A 13,979-nucleotide genomic window follows, 5' to 3' on the forward strand; every position below is an offset into this window, starting at 1 on the left:
TGGGAAAAGGAGGAGGCCACTGGTCTGCAAGACCTACGTGTGCATGCATGAGTCTGTTTTACTCACATCAGTATCTCCAGAGCCCAGCTCAGGCCTGGCACCTCGTACTCAATAAATAGTTAATGAGTGGAAAGATAAATGGATAGACGGATGGATGGGTGGTTGAGGGAATGAATCAACAAATCTAGGAACAATAGGCAGAGTGGAGGGAATCCTGAGTCCCGTGTCACTCTCCGTGGTGCTGAACTAGCCAGCTGGGGTCACGGGATAGATGAAGTGTCATGCCTCTTAATCCCAGCACTGTGGCTCCTATAGAAACTCTCAGCATTCCGAACTTTTATAATTTTTCCAGCAAAAATTGTTTTCCTGACTTTTTAAAACACTCAGGATTTGTCTAGCAACGACACAGTCACAATTTTACATGTCTGCTATGGAGCACTTTTGCCAGTTCTGTTGTTTCTCTGTCGATAACAAAATCAGCTCTCTCTGGATGTTTGGGGCAGCACAGGGTGGTAGGGCTGGTGTACTGGTTTCATGGCTAAGTGTCTGACCCTGCAGGAAGGCGGACCTCATCTTCCTTCTCTCCCCACCCACAGAGACGGCTACAGAGCTACAAGGGTAAGAAGCTAGGGATGGGGTGGGTTTGGGCTCATTCTGAGAAGCAATCTGGGATTAGGTAGTTGTGGGGGAAAGTGGCAAAAAGAGCTTAGGAAGAGCTGGAATACGGGGATTTTTCTTGCTACTGCTCCCCTGGGAAATGACTTATTTCTCAGAGTTGGCCAAGGACTTAGCTTCCTCTAGTGTCTCTGGACCACATCGAGCTCCTGTGATGAGCGGCCATCATCAGAAGTCTCAGAGTGAATCAGACCGTTAGGGAGGACATGAAGATATGGTGAGACTGGTGATACTATGCAGGGAAAACTCTTCGAATTAAAAAAGGAGGAAGGCAATTATGGTACCAACACCTTAGACTTGTTCTGAGAATTGAATGAATTAGCACACTTAAAGTGCCCAGAGCACTGCTGGCATCCAGTTGCCATTCAAGCGCTAGCTGTTCCAGCTGTTCATGGATTCCAGCTTGGCCAGTCCTTACTGGGCAGAAATAGGGAAGTTGCCTTCCCATTAAAGAACTTTCTGTGTTTCCCTCACACGCCTCCTTGTGAGACTCAGAGACACATGAAGTTGTATGGCCTCGTGCAAGTCCTTTCCCTGCTCTGAGCCTCAATTTCCTCACCCATACAGGGATCTTTTTACCCTCTGACTGCATAGAGCTATGATGCCCGGTACGGTAGCTACTAGCCCATGTGGCTATTTAATTTTATATTAATTAAAATTAAATAAAATGATCATTTCAGTTCATCAGCCACTTTAGCCACATTTCAAGTGCTCAATGGCCACAGGTGGCTAGTGGCTCGCATAGTGGATGGAACAAATAGAAAACATTTCCATCATCACAGAGAGTTCTTTTGGACAGCACTGATCTAGAAGTCTATGAAAATCCATAATGTTCCAGCACCCCTACAGACCCCAGTCCTCCCCTAGCCCAGTTGGAGAGAACACTTGGCGGTGCCTTGGCTTCCCAAAGCCTGCACCCACATGCAGTCCATGCTCCTGGCCTTCTGAATCACAGATGGTACATCTACAAATGGAGACTATGGCATCTTAGACAATAGCAGCTTCTTTTCGTTAAGCTTGCACTTTGCTAAGCTTGCCTATGCTGGGCACTTGACCATACATCGTCTCATTCAGTCCTTCGATCACTCTATGTATTGGATGTATGTGTTGGATGTTGTCATCCCACTTTAGAAAAGAGAAAACTGGGGCTCAGATGGGTGAAGTGACTTACCCAAGGCCATACAGCTATATATGGCAGAGCCAGAATTCGAATAAAGGTCCCAATTGACCTTAAACCTTTTCCCCTGCTGCTTTGCTGAATAGCACCTTTAGTACCTTCAGGCAACCATCTTTGTTATTCATTCACTGTGGGTCATGCTATAGGGTCTTCAGTTCCTAGAAACCAAGGGAAGAGGTTTGGTCCATCAGGCCCTGGACTCCTGAGCCCAGGCCAGTGTTGGATTTGTTCTTGCCAGAGACCCAGACCTACAGGGAAATGCCAACCAGAGGAAAGAGGCTCAGAGGAGAAGCCTGACACTCAGGTACCTCAGTGGGATGGGATCCATTGCTTTGAGGGGAGGGATATGATACAGGGGGAGGGTCCCTTCCCAGAGGAGGCATGGCAGGGGCAGGGAGGATAAAAGGAAAAGCAGATGTGGAGCCGGGAAAGGACATGAGTAACCCATCCCGGCCTGAACAAGGAGCACTTGTCATAACAACAATAATAGCTGTAATTTAATGGGCCCTTGCTTTGTGCTTGGCACTGTAGTATTTTATATCCATTACCTCATTGTGATTCTTTTGAAAACCCTGCAAAGTATACATTATTAGTCCCATTTGATAGAGGAGAAAACTGAGTCTCAGATAGGTTAGGTGCCTTATCCCAGGTCACCCAGCTACTGAAAAACAAGGCCAAGATTAGACCCAGGTCTGCCGGCCTCCTGGCTGCTGCAGCTCCTTCCTGGTAGCTGCACTCAGAGCTTCAGGAGGCCTAGCATAGCTTCTTACCTTGAGCTTCTCGGCCCTGCCCCTGCCACAGCCTCCAGGAGTGTCAGCTCGGGGTCCGTGATGTGGAAGTGCTCATAGCCCAGCTCCGGGAAGGTCCACACCTGGATGAAGTGGAGTGAGTATGATGGGGAGCGCGGGACAGGAGACAGAAAGGGAGGGCAGGGCAGCATAGGCAAGGCCTCAGCTTTGGGTGGACGGTGTGGGGAAGGGCATGCTGCTTCATTAAGAATTTGGGGGGGGGCCTCCCTGGTGGCGCAGTGGTTGAGAGTCCGCCTGCCGATGCAGGGGATACGGGTTCGTGCCCCGGTCTGGGAGGATCCCATATGCCGCGGAGCGGCTGGGCCCGTGAGCCATGGCCGCTGGGCCTGCGCGTCCGGAGCCTGTGCTCCGCAACGGGAGAGGCCACAACAGTGAGAGGCCCGCGTACCGCCAAAAAAAAAAATAAAAATAAAAAAAAAGAATTTGGGGGAATCAGATCATCCTAACAGCTACCATTATTTAGCACCCGTCCTGTCCCAGGTGGTTTTACATACATCCTCTCATTTAATCCTTATATCTCTATGATGTAAGTACTGTTACTATGTGCATTTTATAGTGGAGGAAATTAAGCCACGGAAAGGTAAATTTGCTCAAGGTCACAAGGCTAGGAAGAGTCTAGGCCAGGGTTCAGGCTCAGACAGTCTGGCTCCTGCCCTCATCTTCACTGAGATCTGCGAAGCAGAAACCTCATCACGTGCAGTCTTGTCTTCCAGACCACAGCCCTCAGGGTCCCCTCACCCTGTCTTCCTCCCAGAGTAGCATGAGATGACCTTCTCTTTTTGGGCTGGAGAAATTCCCATGATGTCCAGCTCCTGAGCAGAGCCTTTGAGAGTGGGGTTTGGGGATTGGTGGAGGTCCTGTCATGTCACCGGGAAGGGACCCCTGCCACGATCATCCCAGGAAATCAAATGGGCATGAAGGTGGAGTGATGGAATGCCATCATGTATTTTGAGTGGCCCCACCCTAGGGCAAGATGGACGGGGTGAGGGCTGCCTTGATGACCAAAGCTTGAACCTTGACCTTGTCCCATTGGGAGAACCAAGACAGGATTAGAAGGTGGTTTTTACCCAACTCACATACTTCCACCCACCTCGCCACCACCAAGCCTGTCCCTCCCCCAGTTTTCTCACCTGCAGGTGGGCCCCATCACCCACCTGGTTACACAGACCAGACACCTCTCAGCTCCCTTGCCCTCCTCCTATAGCCAGTCCATCCTGAGTCGACCTACCCCCTATATAGTTCTCAAAACCGTTCCCTTGGGGACTTCCCTGGCAGTCCAGTGGTTAAGACTCTGCGCTTCCACTGCAGGGGGCATGGTTTCGATCCCTGGTCAGGGAACTAAGACCCCGCATGGTCTGGGACTAAGATCCTACATGCCGTGCAGCGCTGCAAAAAAAAAAAAAAAAAAAAAAAAAAAAGTTCTATTTTCTCCATCCTCTTCATCCACCTCCCTAGTCCAGACCACTCTCATCTTTCACTTGGATACCTCCTCACTAGGCTTCCATCCTGGCCACCTCCACCTGGCAGTGAACTTCTTTTTACTGCCTGCCCCCTTCCCAGTGCTCAGGATAAGCCCAAATCCTAAAATCCTGTGTGATCCAGCACCATGCCTCCCACCCCACAAGCCCCATCTGACCCCACCTTCCCACTCCATCTTTAATGCAGACATACCGGCTCTTTTTCAAGTCCTCTAATGTGCTATGCCATGGAATCTTTTTTTTTCTTTTTTTTTTTTTTATTGAGGTACGCGTGCCTCTCATTGTTGTGGCCTCTCCCGTTGCGGAGCACAGGCTCTGGACGTGCAGACTCAGCAGCCATGGCTCACGGGCCTAGCCGCTCTGCGGCACGTGGGATCCTCCCGGACCGGGGCACGAACCCGTGTCCCCTGCATCGGCAGACGGACTCTCAACCACTGCGCCACCAGGGAAGCCTGCCATGGGATCTTTGACTGTGTTGTTCCTACTGCCAGGAACACCCTTCCCCCATCTCTCTCCCAGCCCTTACCTATTGAACTCCTAGTTTTTCTAGCAAGTAGCTCAAACATCAGGCAAGCCTTTCCTGGTCCCCAGACTAGACCAGATTTCCCTATAAGCGTGGAGCTCATCACAAGAAGTAATTATGTAGGTTGCAGCATAAAGAAACAGTTGAGGATGGGACCTTGAAGTCAGGCTGCCGGAGTTCAAATCCCAGGCCCAACTCTGAGCAAGTGTTTTAACCATCGGTTAACTCATCAGTAAAATGAGGATAATAATAGTGCCTACTTCGTAGGGTTGTTATGAGGATTAAATATCGATTAATTGTAAGAGCATCTAGGACAGTGCCAGGCATGTGGTACGCAGTCTTTCAATGTTCATTATAATTGAGTCTCATTTGTTGGAGGGATGCTTTGACTGTGTGAATGCTGAGGGTTGAGGGGCAGCACAGGACATCAGACCCCTCTGTCTCAGCCTCTCAGGGAACCAGCTGGAAGATGAAGGCTGTCAACTGATGGCGGAGGCTGCACCCCAGCTGCACATCGCCAGGAAGCTGGAGTGAGTCGCCCACCCCACTGTCGACTACCAGGGAGGGCCCAGGAGAGCCCCAGCTGGTCCCCGCCACCCCTGGTCCCCGTGCCCACAGTCACCAGAAATAGTGCTGCTCCACCGACCAGCTCTACTTTTTCTCCCAGCTGCAGCGTAGTTGGAGTGGTTCAACCATGCCTTGCCTTTGCCTCTGGCATGAGCCACTTTGTTCCAGTTGTTAAAATCCCTTGAACACGTAGAACGTGTTCACTGTACATCAGTAGCTTGTATTCCAGTTTGTCCTGACAACAGCCCCGGGGTGGGGTGGGATGCAGAGTTGCACCGGGGCAGCGCTAGGGTATTAGGTGGATGGGTGCTGGGCTGTTGGAGTGGGAAGTGATACGGTGGGATGTGGTTTTGGGGTGAAGGGGTGGGTCGTTATGGTAGTGGAGTGAGAAGAAAGGGTAATAGGCTATTGGGCGTGCTGTGGTGTTGCACGGTGTGGGCTAGGGGTGCTATTTGAGGGGGGTGGGATGTGTTGGGGTCTTAGCGTCAAGTGGGAGTGGGGGAGTGTTGAGGTTAGGGTATCAGTGGTTTGGAGTCTTGGCTTTACATTTAGACCCTGGCTCTGTCACTCAGTAGCTCTGTGACCCTGGGAAGGTAACTTCATATCTCTTGGCCTCAGGTTCCCCATTGGTAAAATGGGATTAAAATGGTGGTTATTTTTCAGACCAGAAAACTGAGGATCAGAGAAGCAAAAACAGTGAGTCAGCTCTTACTGCTCCAGCTGGAGAACTTTATTCTCTGTGTGGGGCAAGAGGTCCTTCTTTTTTTTGGTTAAAGACTCAGGACAGGGCTTCCCTGGTGGCGCAGTGGTTGAGAGTCTGCCTGCTGATGCAGGGGACGCGGGTTCGTGCCCCGGTCCGGGAGGATCCCACATGCTCCGCAATGGCAGAGGCCACAACAGTGAGAGGCCCACATACCGCAAAAAAAAAAAAAAAAAAAAAAAAAAAGACTCAGGACATTCCACGAGTGACAGCCAGCCAGCTGCTGAGCCAGGAGAAGGCGGCTGGAGCTGTGTGGCGCTGGGGACTCCAGCCACCTGCTAATGGCCGTCTCCCTCCTCCTCTCCGCAGCCTCAGCAGCAATGGACTTTCTCTGGCCGGGGTGTGCCGTGTGCTGAGTGCAGTGAGCACGTGCCGGACTCTGGCAGAGTTACACGTCAGGTAGGGACTCCCAGTGGACCCCCATCACCCACTCTCGCCTCTAGCGTGGAGCTCTTGGGCTCTCCTGTCATTCTCTCTAAGTCCTTGGAATTCTTTCTGGCCCCAAGACCTGTAGAAGATGCTGCCAGTGCCCCGCCCAGACCCCTTTACAGCTGGGCGCCCGTTCCCAGGTGCTGTGGGTGTTGGCTGCGCACAGCTTATACCTCCTCCAGAGGAATGTCCTGGGCCGATAAGAGCCAGTGATGCCTGGGAGGTTACACACCCCCTTATCCTCCCAGCCAGGAGTGGCCAATGACAGAGGCAGAGGTATAACCCTCTGGCCCCGTTACCTCCGGTGGGACAAACTTTTAGTGCTATTGACGTTACCAAGTCCAAGCTCACTCTGCTCGCCACACACAGGCCAATGAATCTGAGACGAGGTGTTTAGGCAGACTGAGAAGATGGCAGACTAGTGTCTCCGAGAAACCATCTTATCGGGGCTTGGATGCCAATTTCTTTTATAGAACAGAGAGGGGGAGGAGATGAGGAAGTAAAAGGGCCATAAGTTTTGCAAATATCCCCTGGAATGGCCAGCCTTGGGCAGGGGACGTGTTAATTTCTTCTTTCTTGCAGCCAGCCACAGGTGGACGGGGTCAGGATGCTTCCCTGAACAAAGGCACTTTGGTTTAACATTCAGGCAGAGGGGCAGGGTTCTCCAAGGCAGGCCATTACGTACAGACAGTATCCTTTTAGTGAACAAAAGCGACGGGAAGCAAAGGTTAAAGTAAAAGAAACAGATCCAACAGGTAGTCAGATCTGGCTCTTCTGTGTTGCATTCATGCTCCCTGTGGGATCAGGCTGAGGACCTGCCCTGTTCTGCTTCCCTCGGTCCCTTACTGGTTTTTCCTGAGATCAGACCCTCAGTACATCATGTACACAGTGACCAAGTGACTCTGCTTCTAAGAGAACCCGACCTCAGACAGGGCCCAACCTTATTTCTGTAAGTCTCCGCATTCAGTCTGGGCAGCTGAGGACAGATGCTAATTAATGTCAACACAGTCCCCACCCATAGGGGTCTCCTGCTTTAAACACCCCTTAAAGGAGGAAGGGAGACCAGATTCACCCACGAGGTGGTACTAGGGGCCTTGGTTCACTGTATATAATGATTCAGTAAAGGCCCCTAGGGCATTCCAAATGACACTCCATTCACTTCTAGGAATTTATAATGAAGAAATCACCGTGACTGTGCAAACACTTTGACCTGCAGGGATGTTCACCTCAGTATTGATTATAATAGGAAACAAATGAAAATAACTTAAATCTTTAACAGTAAGATATTAGTGATACTAGTTAAGTAAACTAAGTTGCCTCCAGAGAGAAGAACTGATGGAACCATTATATAGCTGCAGCTTTAGTGTGGAGGGATGACTCTGGCATATTAAGTAAACATAAAAATCTTAATTCATCGGGGAATTCCCTGGTAGCCCAGTGGTTAGGACTCGGTGCTTTCACTGCCGTGGCCCAGGTTCAGTCAGATCCCACAAGCCATGCGGTGTGGCTAAAAAAAAACAAAAACAAAAACTTAAACATTTTTTTAAATTCCTCATTTTATTTTATTTATTTATTTTTCATTGCGGTACGCGGGCCTCTCACTGTTGTGGCCTCTCCCTTTGCGGAGCACAGGCTCCGGACGCGCAGGCTCAGTGGCCATGGCTCACGGGCCCAGCCGCTCCGCGGCATGTGGGATCTTCCCAGACCGGGGCACGAACCCATGTCCTCTGCATCGGCAGGCGGACTCTCAACCACTGCGCCACCAGGGAAGCCCTCTCATTTTTATAATAAAGCTTTTCAATCAAACTGAAAGCTAGAGAGAATGGTATAATGAACTCCCAACTCCCACCAATAATTATCAACATCATGTAACCCTTGCTTCATCTGTCCTTTGAAATATTTAAAAGGGAATTTTTAAAAGGGAATCTGTAAATTTAATCCCATCTTTTAAGAAAGAAAAAGAAAGAATATTAACTGCGTTAAGAAGACAAGACTTGAAGGATCCACTCCACATGTTATCATCAGTGATAATTGATATGTGGAAGAGTTTGTGGGTGATTTTTCTTTATTTTCTTATTTTACTATATTTTCTAAGTTCTCCAGAGGGAAGAAGAATAACTTTTGTCATGGGAAATATATATATAACGTTCACTTGGAAGGGCGAGGTTAGGGATGCTCTGGACTCTCAGTGCCTGTCCCGACCTGGCAGTGTGGCCTCACCGCACAGGGGTGAGTACCCTCAGGCGAGAGAAGACATCAGGGCAAAGTCAGAGGAAGTGCCGCAGCTAGAGGTAGGGGGATGGTACCTTAGAGGTTCCTGGAGGCCAGGCTAAAAATAAGACGCAGCAGCAGCTGGGCCCCCCAGCAGCTGCTTCCTCCCTCCCCTCCTGTCTGCAGCCTGCTGCACAAAACCGTGGTCCTCAAGTTTGCCCCGGAGCCGGAGGAGCAGGAGGTGACCCAGAAAAGGTAGGGCCAGGACCGTCCCCTCCTTGACCGCCACAGCTGGACAGTGTAACTCAACAGCCGGGGGACCTTGACAAATTCACGAAGGCACAAGAAGCCAGCAGGCTTGGCTGGGGATGAAGCCCTAAGGGGAGGCTCAGAGGACAAACTGCCTCCCCATTTCCCAAGTGGTACCTGAAGAGAGCCCTGGGATGCCAGATGCAGACGGCAGACTGGGGCAGGGGTGGGGTAGCCAGAGAGCTACACGTGGGAGACGGAGGCCCTTCAACCTAAACCCAGAGGATCGCCTGGCGTGTAGCTCTGATTCTGGTCAGAACTTCTGGCTCCCTTTAGAGGGTGTTTGCCTCCACCATGGTTCCTTCCTGGATTGCCCCAGGCTGGCACCTGAGCAGAGACTCAGCTCTTTGCTCCTCAGTGTGCACCTACAATCTCTTCTGTAGGGTCTGAGCTTTAGAAGGCTTGCTTGCAGCTGAGGCTGACATCTTTGAAGGCACTGCTGGTGATGAGATTAATGATCCTAAGAGCCAAGGTTAACTGAGCACTTACTATGCACCAAGCAGCAAACTAAGACAATTCACCTGTGTTCTCCCAGTACCAGGCTAAGTGATTTGTCCCAGGTCACACAGCCAGGAAGCCGAGAAGCCCAATTGGAACCAAGGTCTGACTGTCCCCAGGTCTCATATAGGAATTGAATGGTGGGAAGTGAGGCTAAGGCTGGAGTCTGAGGCAGTGGATGAGGTGTCTGCTCAGCATGGCCTTGGTGTGTGTTTCCCTCCAGTGCTGCGCTTCCTGACAGCCTTACATTCCAGATGCCCTCTGATCCGCTCCTGTGCGCCCCAAGGATCAGGTACCGTGATGGCCTGCAGGCCCCAAGCATGGTTCCTGCCTCCCCCGTTCCTGGGCACAGAGCCTGTCCTGGGTCCCCAGTGCCACGTGCTCCCCGGAGGACACAACCTACTGTCATGTCCTGGTTTTCCTGCCTCCCATCTCCCCTGCCCAGCCCACCCCAGAAGGGGCTCACACGGCAGACCCCCAGTCACCTTCCCTGCCCACGGTTCCCACCCCCGTTAGCTCCCCTGACCTCCAGTAGCTGAGGGGTTGTGGGAACTCTGGACGGAGAAAATGGGGAGCGTGCAGCCCCTTCGTTCCTGATCCTGGGGCCTAGGCCTGGGGACTCAGCTTGGCCTTCACAGGGCTCCCATCACAACTCTTCCAGCCTCCTCTCTGATTCTGTGTCCATCTGAATGCCCCTCCCTGTCTGTCTGTCCTTCTCTGGCACTCAATTTCTCTCAGTCTCTTTCTGCGTCTGTCTCCTTCCCTCCCTCTCTTATCTCAGTGTCTCTCCATCTTGGTCTGCCTCTCTCTGTGTCTCTGACTCTCTCTGGCTCTTCTCTGCCCATGTGACATCTCACGTGTGCTGTGTGTCGGTCCCTCTTTGCCTGTCCGGGTGCCCGATGCATCCCCGCCCCCTTTCCACAAGCCTCTCTGCCTGTGTATCTGCGGGTGGGGGGCCCTGCTCGCCTCTCTTGAGCTGGGCAGGCGCTGCAGGGCTGTGGTCCTCCCCTCCCTAGGCTGACACACTGTGCCTTGCAAGCCCAGCACCTAGAGCACCTCTGCAAAGCACTGGGAGGAAGTCGCTGCCTCCGTCACCTCGAGTGAGTGGTTGCTGGAAGGCGGGTGGTGGGGCCCATTAGTGGGTAGGTGTTCATGTGTTGCGTTTTTTCTGTGTTTTAAGATTTAGGGTCATCTATTCTTTCCCCGCTGCAATCAGGAACCCCTTAGAGAACCTGGTGAAAGTTGTGACTCTTCCCCCTAAAATACAGGTTCCCCAATATTTGACACTCTCTGAAGCCCAAGCCTAACCCCTCAGGGGTCACAAACCTGAGGATGAGAACCCGAGGGGAGGGACTTCCCTGGAGGTCCAGTGGTTAAGACTCCGCGCTTCCAATGCCGGGGGCGCGGGTTGGATCCCTGATCGGGGAACTAAGATCCTACATCCACATGCTGGGAGACCCCAGCTGATCCAGTGCCATGTGCTGAGATCCAGCCTGGCAGCCTAGGACCGTATCCCAGTTTCAGGAGAAGCTGAGTGACTGGGGCGGAGAGGCGAGCTCCTGCTGTTTCCACCCCCCCCCCCCCGCCCCTCCACTGACCTGTCCTCCCTGCTTGCCCCTCCCAGCTTATCAGGCAATGCTCTTGGGGACAAAGGTGTCGCCCTGCTGGCTCAGCTGCTTCCAGGGCTGGGCGCTCTGCAGTCCTTGAAGTGAGTAGCCCTCTGGGCAAAGCCTCTGAGATTTGATCTCAGGATGAGAGCATGTGTGTGGGAAGGGGGGATGGAGATGACGGGGTGGGGGGATATTCTGTGTCCCATCTCACTCCCTCCTGGGGTTATCATAAAGGTTACATCAGACAATGCATGTCAACCACCGGGGCCAGTCCCTGACACGTGGCCAGTGCCCAGGACAGGATAGTAACTACTGCATTTCTCACTAAAATAGACACTGGTCTCTGTGACTCAGCAATCCAGCTGCTGAGTTAAGCCTTCGTTTCTCAAACCTGTCTCCCTGTCTCTGTACAGGCTCTCTGGGAGGCCCAGGCAGGCAGGGCTGGGAAGTATTACCTGATTAATATAACAGCTGGCAGCCATTCTGGCCCGGGGCGGGGGTGGGGGGGCGCGGGGAGGGGCTGTTTGACAGGGGCCCTGGCCAGGTAGGCAGGGAGGGTTTGGACTAGAGAAGACACCCAGGAGAACGGTGCCCGGGGAGACTTGAGAGCTCTGAGCACCTGGCAGAGAGGGGGGAGATGTGCACTACGGGAGGGAGGCCCTGGAAGGAGGCCGTGAACCCCCAGACTCTGCCTGCAGCCAGCCAGAGTTTCTAGGCCCTTAAAGGTCCCTGTGCTCCTGGCTCACATGCCCCCTTTTTCTCCTCCCGGGCTCCTCTGGGCCCAAGGGAGAGGCTTCCTGGCCGCAGGAACCTGGTCACAGACCCCAGGTTCCCAGTGTCACTGGACAAATTACATCACCTTCTCTGAACCCCTGGTTCCCAGTCAGTTAACACATAAACTCTAGAGGCAGTGGCTGTGGTTTTCACTGTAACCAGTGCTGTGGCCTGTGGGCACTGCCTGCTCAGGCCGCCTTTCGTTGGGAAGCTGGGACCAGAGGAGGCTGCCTCTGTTCCCGGTCAGGGCCTGCAGGGGGCGGGGGGGAAAGGCCTCACCGCCATTGCAGGTAAATTTTATGCAAATTGGAGCTTTCGGGCAAATCCCCCATGACCTTCTCAGTACTGAGAATGCCTGGTGTGATCCCGGCCTGTGAGGTCTGCACTCGCCTGCCAGTCTCCCAGTGCCTGAGGAGTGCAGCGTTAAGTGGCAAATATAAACCACCAGGACAGACTGACCACGAAAGAAAGGGAAAGCTCTGTTCCTGCTCCTTGAACAAGAGGCCCCACATTTTCACTTTGCACTGGGCACTGCCCCTCCTTGATCAGGTGGGGAAACTGAGGCACAAGTCTGGCTCAAAGATTCATCATAGACGGAGGGAACCACTGAGTTCCAATCTCAGCTCTGTCACCAACATGTCTCATAATCTTGGGCAAGACCTTGCTGCTCTCTGGACCTCAGTTTCCCCATCTGTGCAATGGGGAGTTGGCAGAGGTGCTCTGACCATCCGGGGTTCAGTGTGTTCCATTGTCTGGAACAGGGAGGGACAGCCTGCCCCTGCCCTGTGCTCTGACCACAAAGAGGGTGTTTCTGAGTCCTGAGTGACCTCTGTCAGCCTCATCCCTCTGTTTCTCCAGCCTCAGTGAGAACAGTTTGTCCCTCGATGCTGTGTTCAGTTTGACCCAGTGCTTCTCTACTTTGCCGTGGCTTTTGCACTTGGACTTCAGGTGAGAGTGTCCCTGGGACCCCACTCTGCCCCTCATCTGTCCCATTCACGATATAACATCCTCAGGGCCCTGGTATGATACCAGGTCCAGTGAACATGCAATGAGTGTCTGTGAAATGAATGAATAGACGAATGAGTGAAATATAGCTCCAGGGACACTCAAATTTCTCCAAATTCACCACGGGGCACAATCCATCGACTCTCCTGTACTTACTCTCTGGGTTGTCCTGGGAGACTTTTAAGGAAACTGGGAGCTCCCTGGTGGGAGCTTGAGTTCTCAGGGACCTGCCTGAATTGTGGGGTCTCTGGAGCTGATGAGAGTGTAGAAGGGAAGGCACCTAGCCAAGCGGCCCTGGCCAAGGCAAAGCACATCATCCACTAGGGGGCAGCCCTGGTTTCAGGTGAAGTCCACCTATTCCTCCCCTCCCCCCTTCCAAGAATGGGTGTTACGGTAGCAGACAGACCAGGTTCAAATACAGGCTTACCACTTACCTACTATGCCACTTTGAGCAAGTCACTGCATCTCTTGATACCTCAGTTTCCTGAGCTGCGAAGCAGGGGTAAGAATACTTCCTTAAAACCATAAACAAAACGAAAAGACAACCCTCAGAATGGGAGAAAATATTTGCAAATGAAGCAACTGACAAAGGATTAATCTCCAAAATTTACAAGCAGCTCATGCAGCTCAATATCAAAATAAACAACCCAATCCAAAAATGGGCAGAAGACCTAAATAGACATTTCTTCAAAGAAGATATACAGATTGCCAACAAACACATGAAAGGATGCTCAACATCACTAATCATTAGAGAATGCAAATCAAAACCACAATGAGGTATCACCTCACACTGGTCAGAATGGCCATCACCAAAAAATCTACAAACAATAAGTGCTGGAGAGAGTGTGGAGAAGAGGGAACCCTCTTGCACTGTTGGTGGGAATGTAAATTGATACAGCCACTATGGAGAACAATATAGAGGTTCCTTAAAAAACTAAAAATAGAACTACCATACGACCCAGCAATCCCACTACTGGGCATATACCCTGAGAAAACCATAATTCAAAAAGAGTCATGTACCACGAGGTTCATTGCAGCTCTATTTACAATAGCCAGGACATGGAAGCAACCTAAGTGTCCATCAACAGATGAATGGATAAAGAAGATGTGGCACATATATACAATGGAAAATTACTCCGCCATAAAAAGAAATG

The 13,979-nt window shown here is 51.8% G+C and overlaps 1 protein-coding gene across 2 annotated transcripts in view; it reads left to right on the forward strand.

Annotated features, from left to right (window-relative positions):
* Positions 1-13,979, forward strand: part of NLRC5 (NLR family CARD domain containing 5) — a 92,695-nt gene that overhangs the window by 47,533 nt on the left and 31,183 nt on the right. For both annotated transcript variants that reach the window (XM_060083225.1, XM_060083226.1), the window contains 10 exons: positions 559-618; positions 2,091-2,156; positions 2,654-2,737; positions 5,109-5,192; positions 6,299-6,388; positions 8,816-8,884; positions 9,660-9,728; positions 10,453-10,536; positions 11,061-11,144; positions 12,679-12,768. In XM_060083225.1, coding sequence (XP_059939208.1) covers positions 559-618; positions 2,091-2,156; positions 2,654-2,737; positions 5,109-5,192; positions 6,299-6,388; positions 8,816-8,884; positions 9,660-9,728; positions 10,453-10,536; positions 11,061-11,144; positions 12,679-12,768 — 780 coding nt within the window. The remainder of the gene's footprint in view (positions 1-558; positions 619-2,090; positions 2,157-2,653; positions 2,738-5,108; positions 5,193-6,298; positions 6,389-8,815; positions 8,885-9,659; positions 9,729-10,452; positions 10,537-11,060; positions 11,145-12,678; positions 12,769-13,979) is intronic.

This window comes from Mesoplodon densirostris, chromosome 19, assembly GCF_025265405.1.
Source record: "Mesoplodon densirostris isolate mMesDen1 chromosome 19, mMesDen1 primary haplotype, whole genome shotgun sequence".
NCBI classification, from domain to species: Eukaryota; Metazoa; Chordata; class Mammalia; order Artiodactyla; family Ziphiidae; genus Mesoplodon; species Mesoplodon densirostris.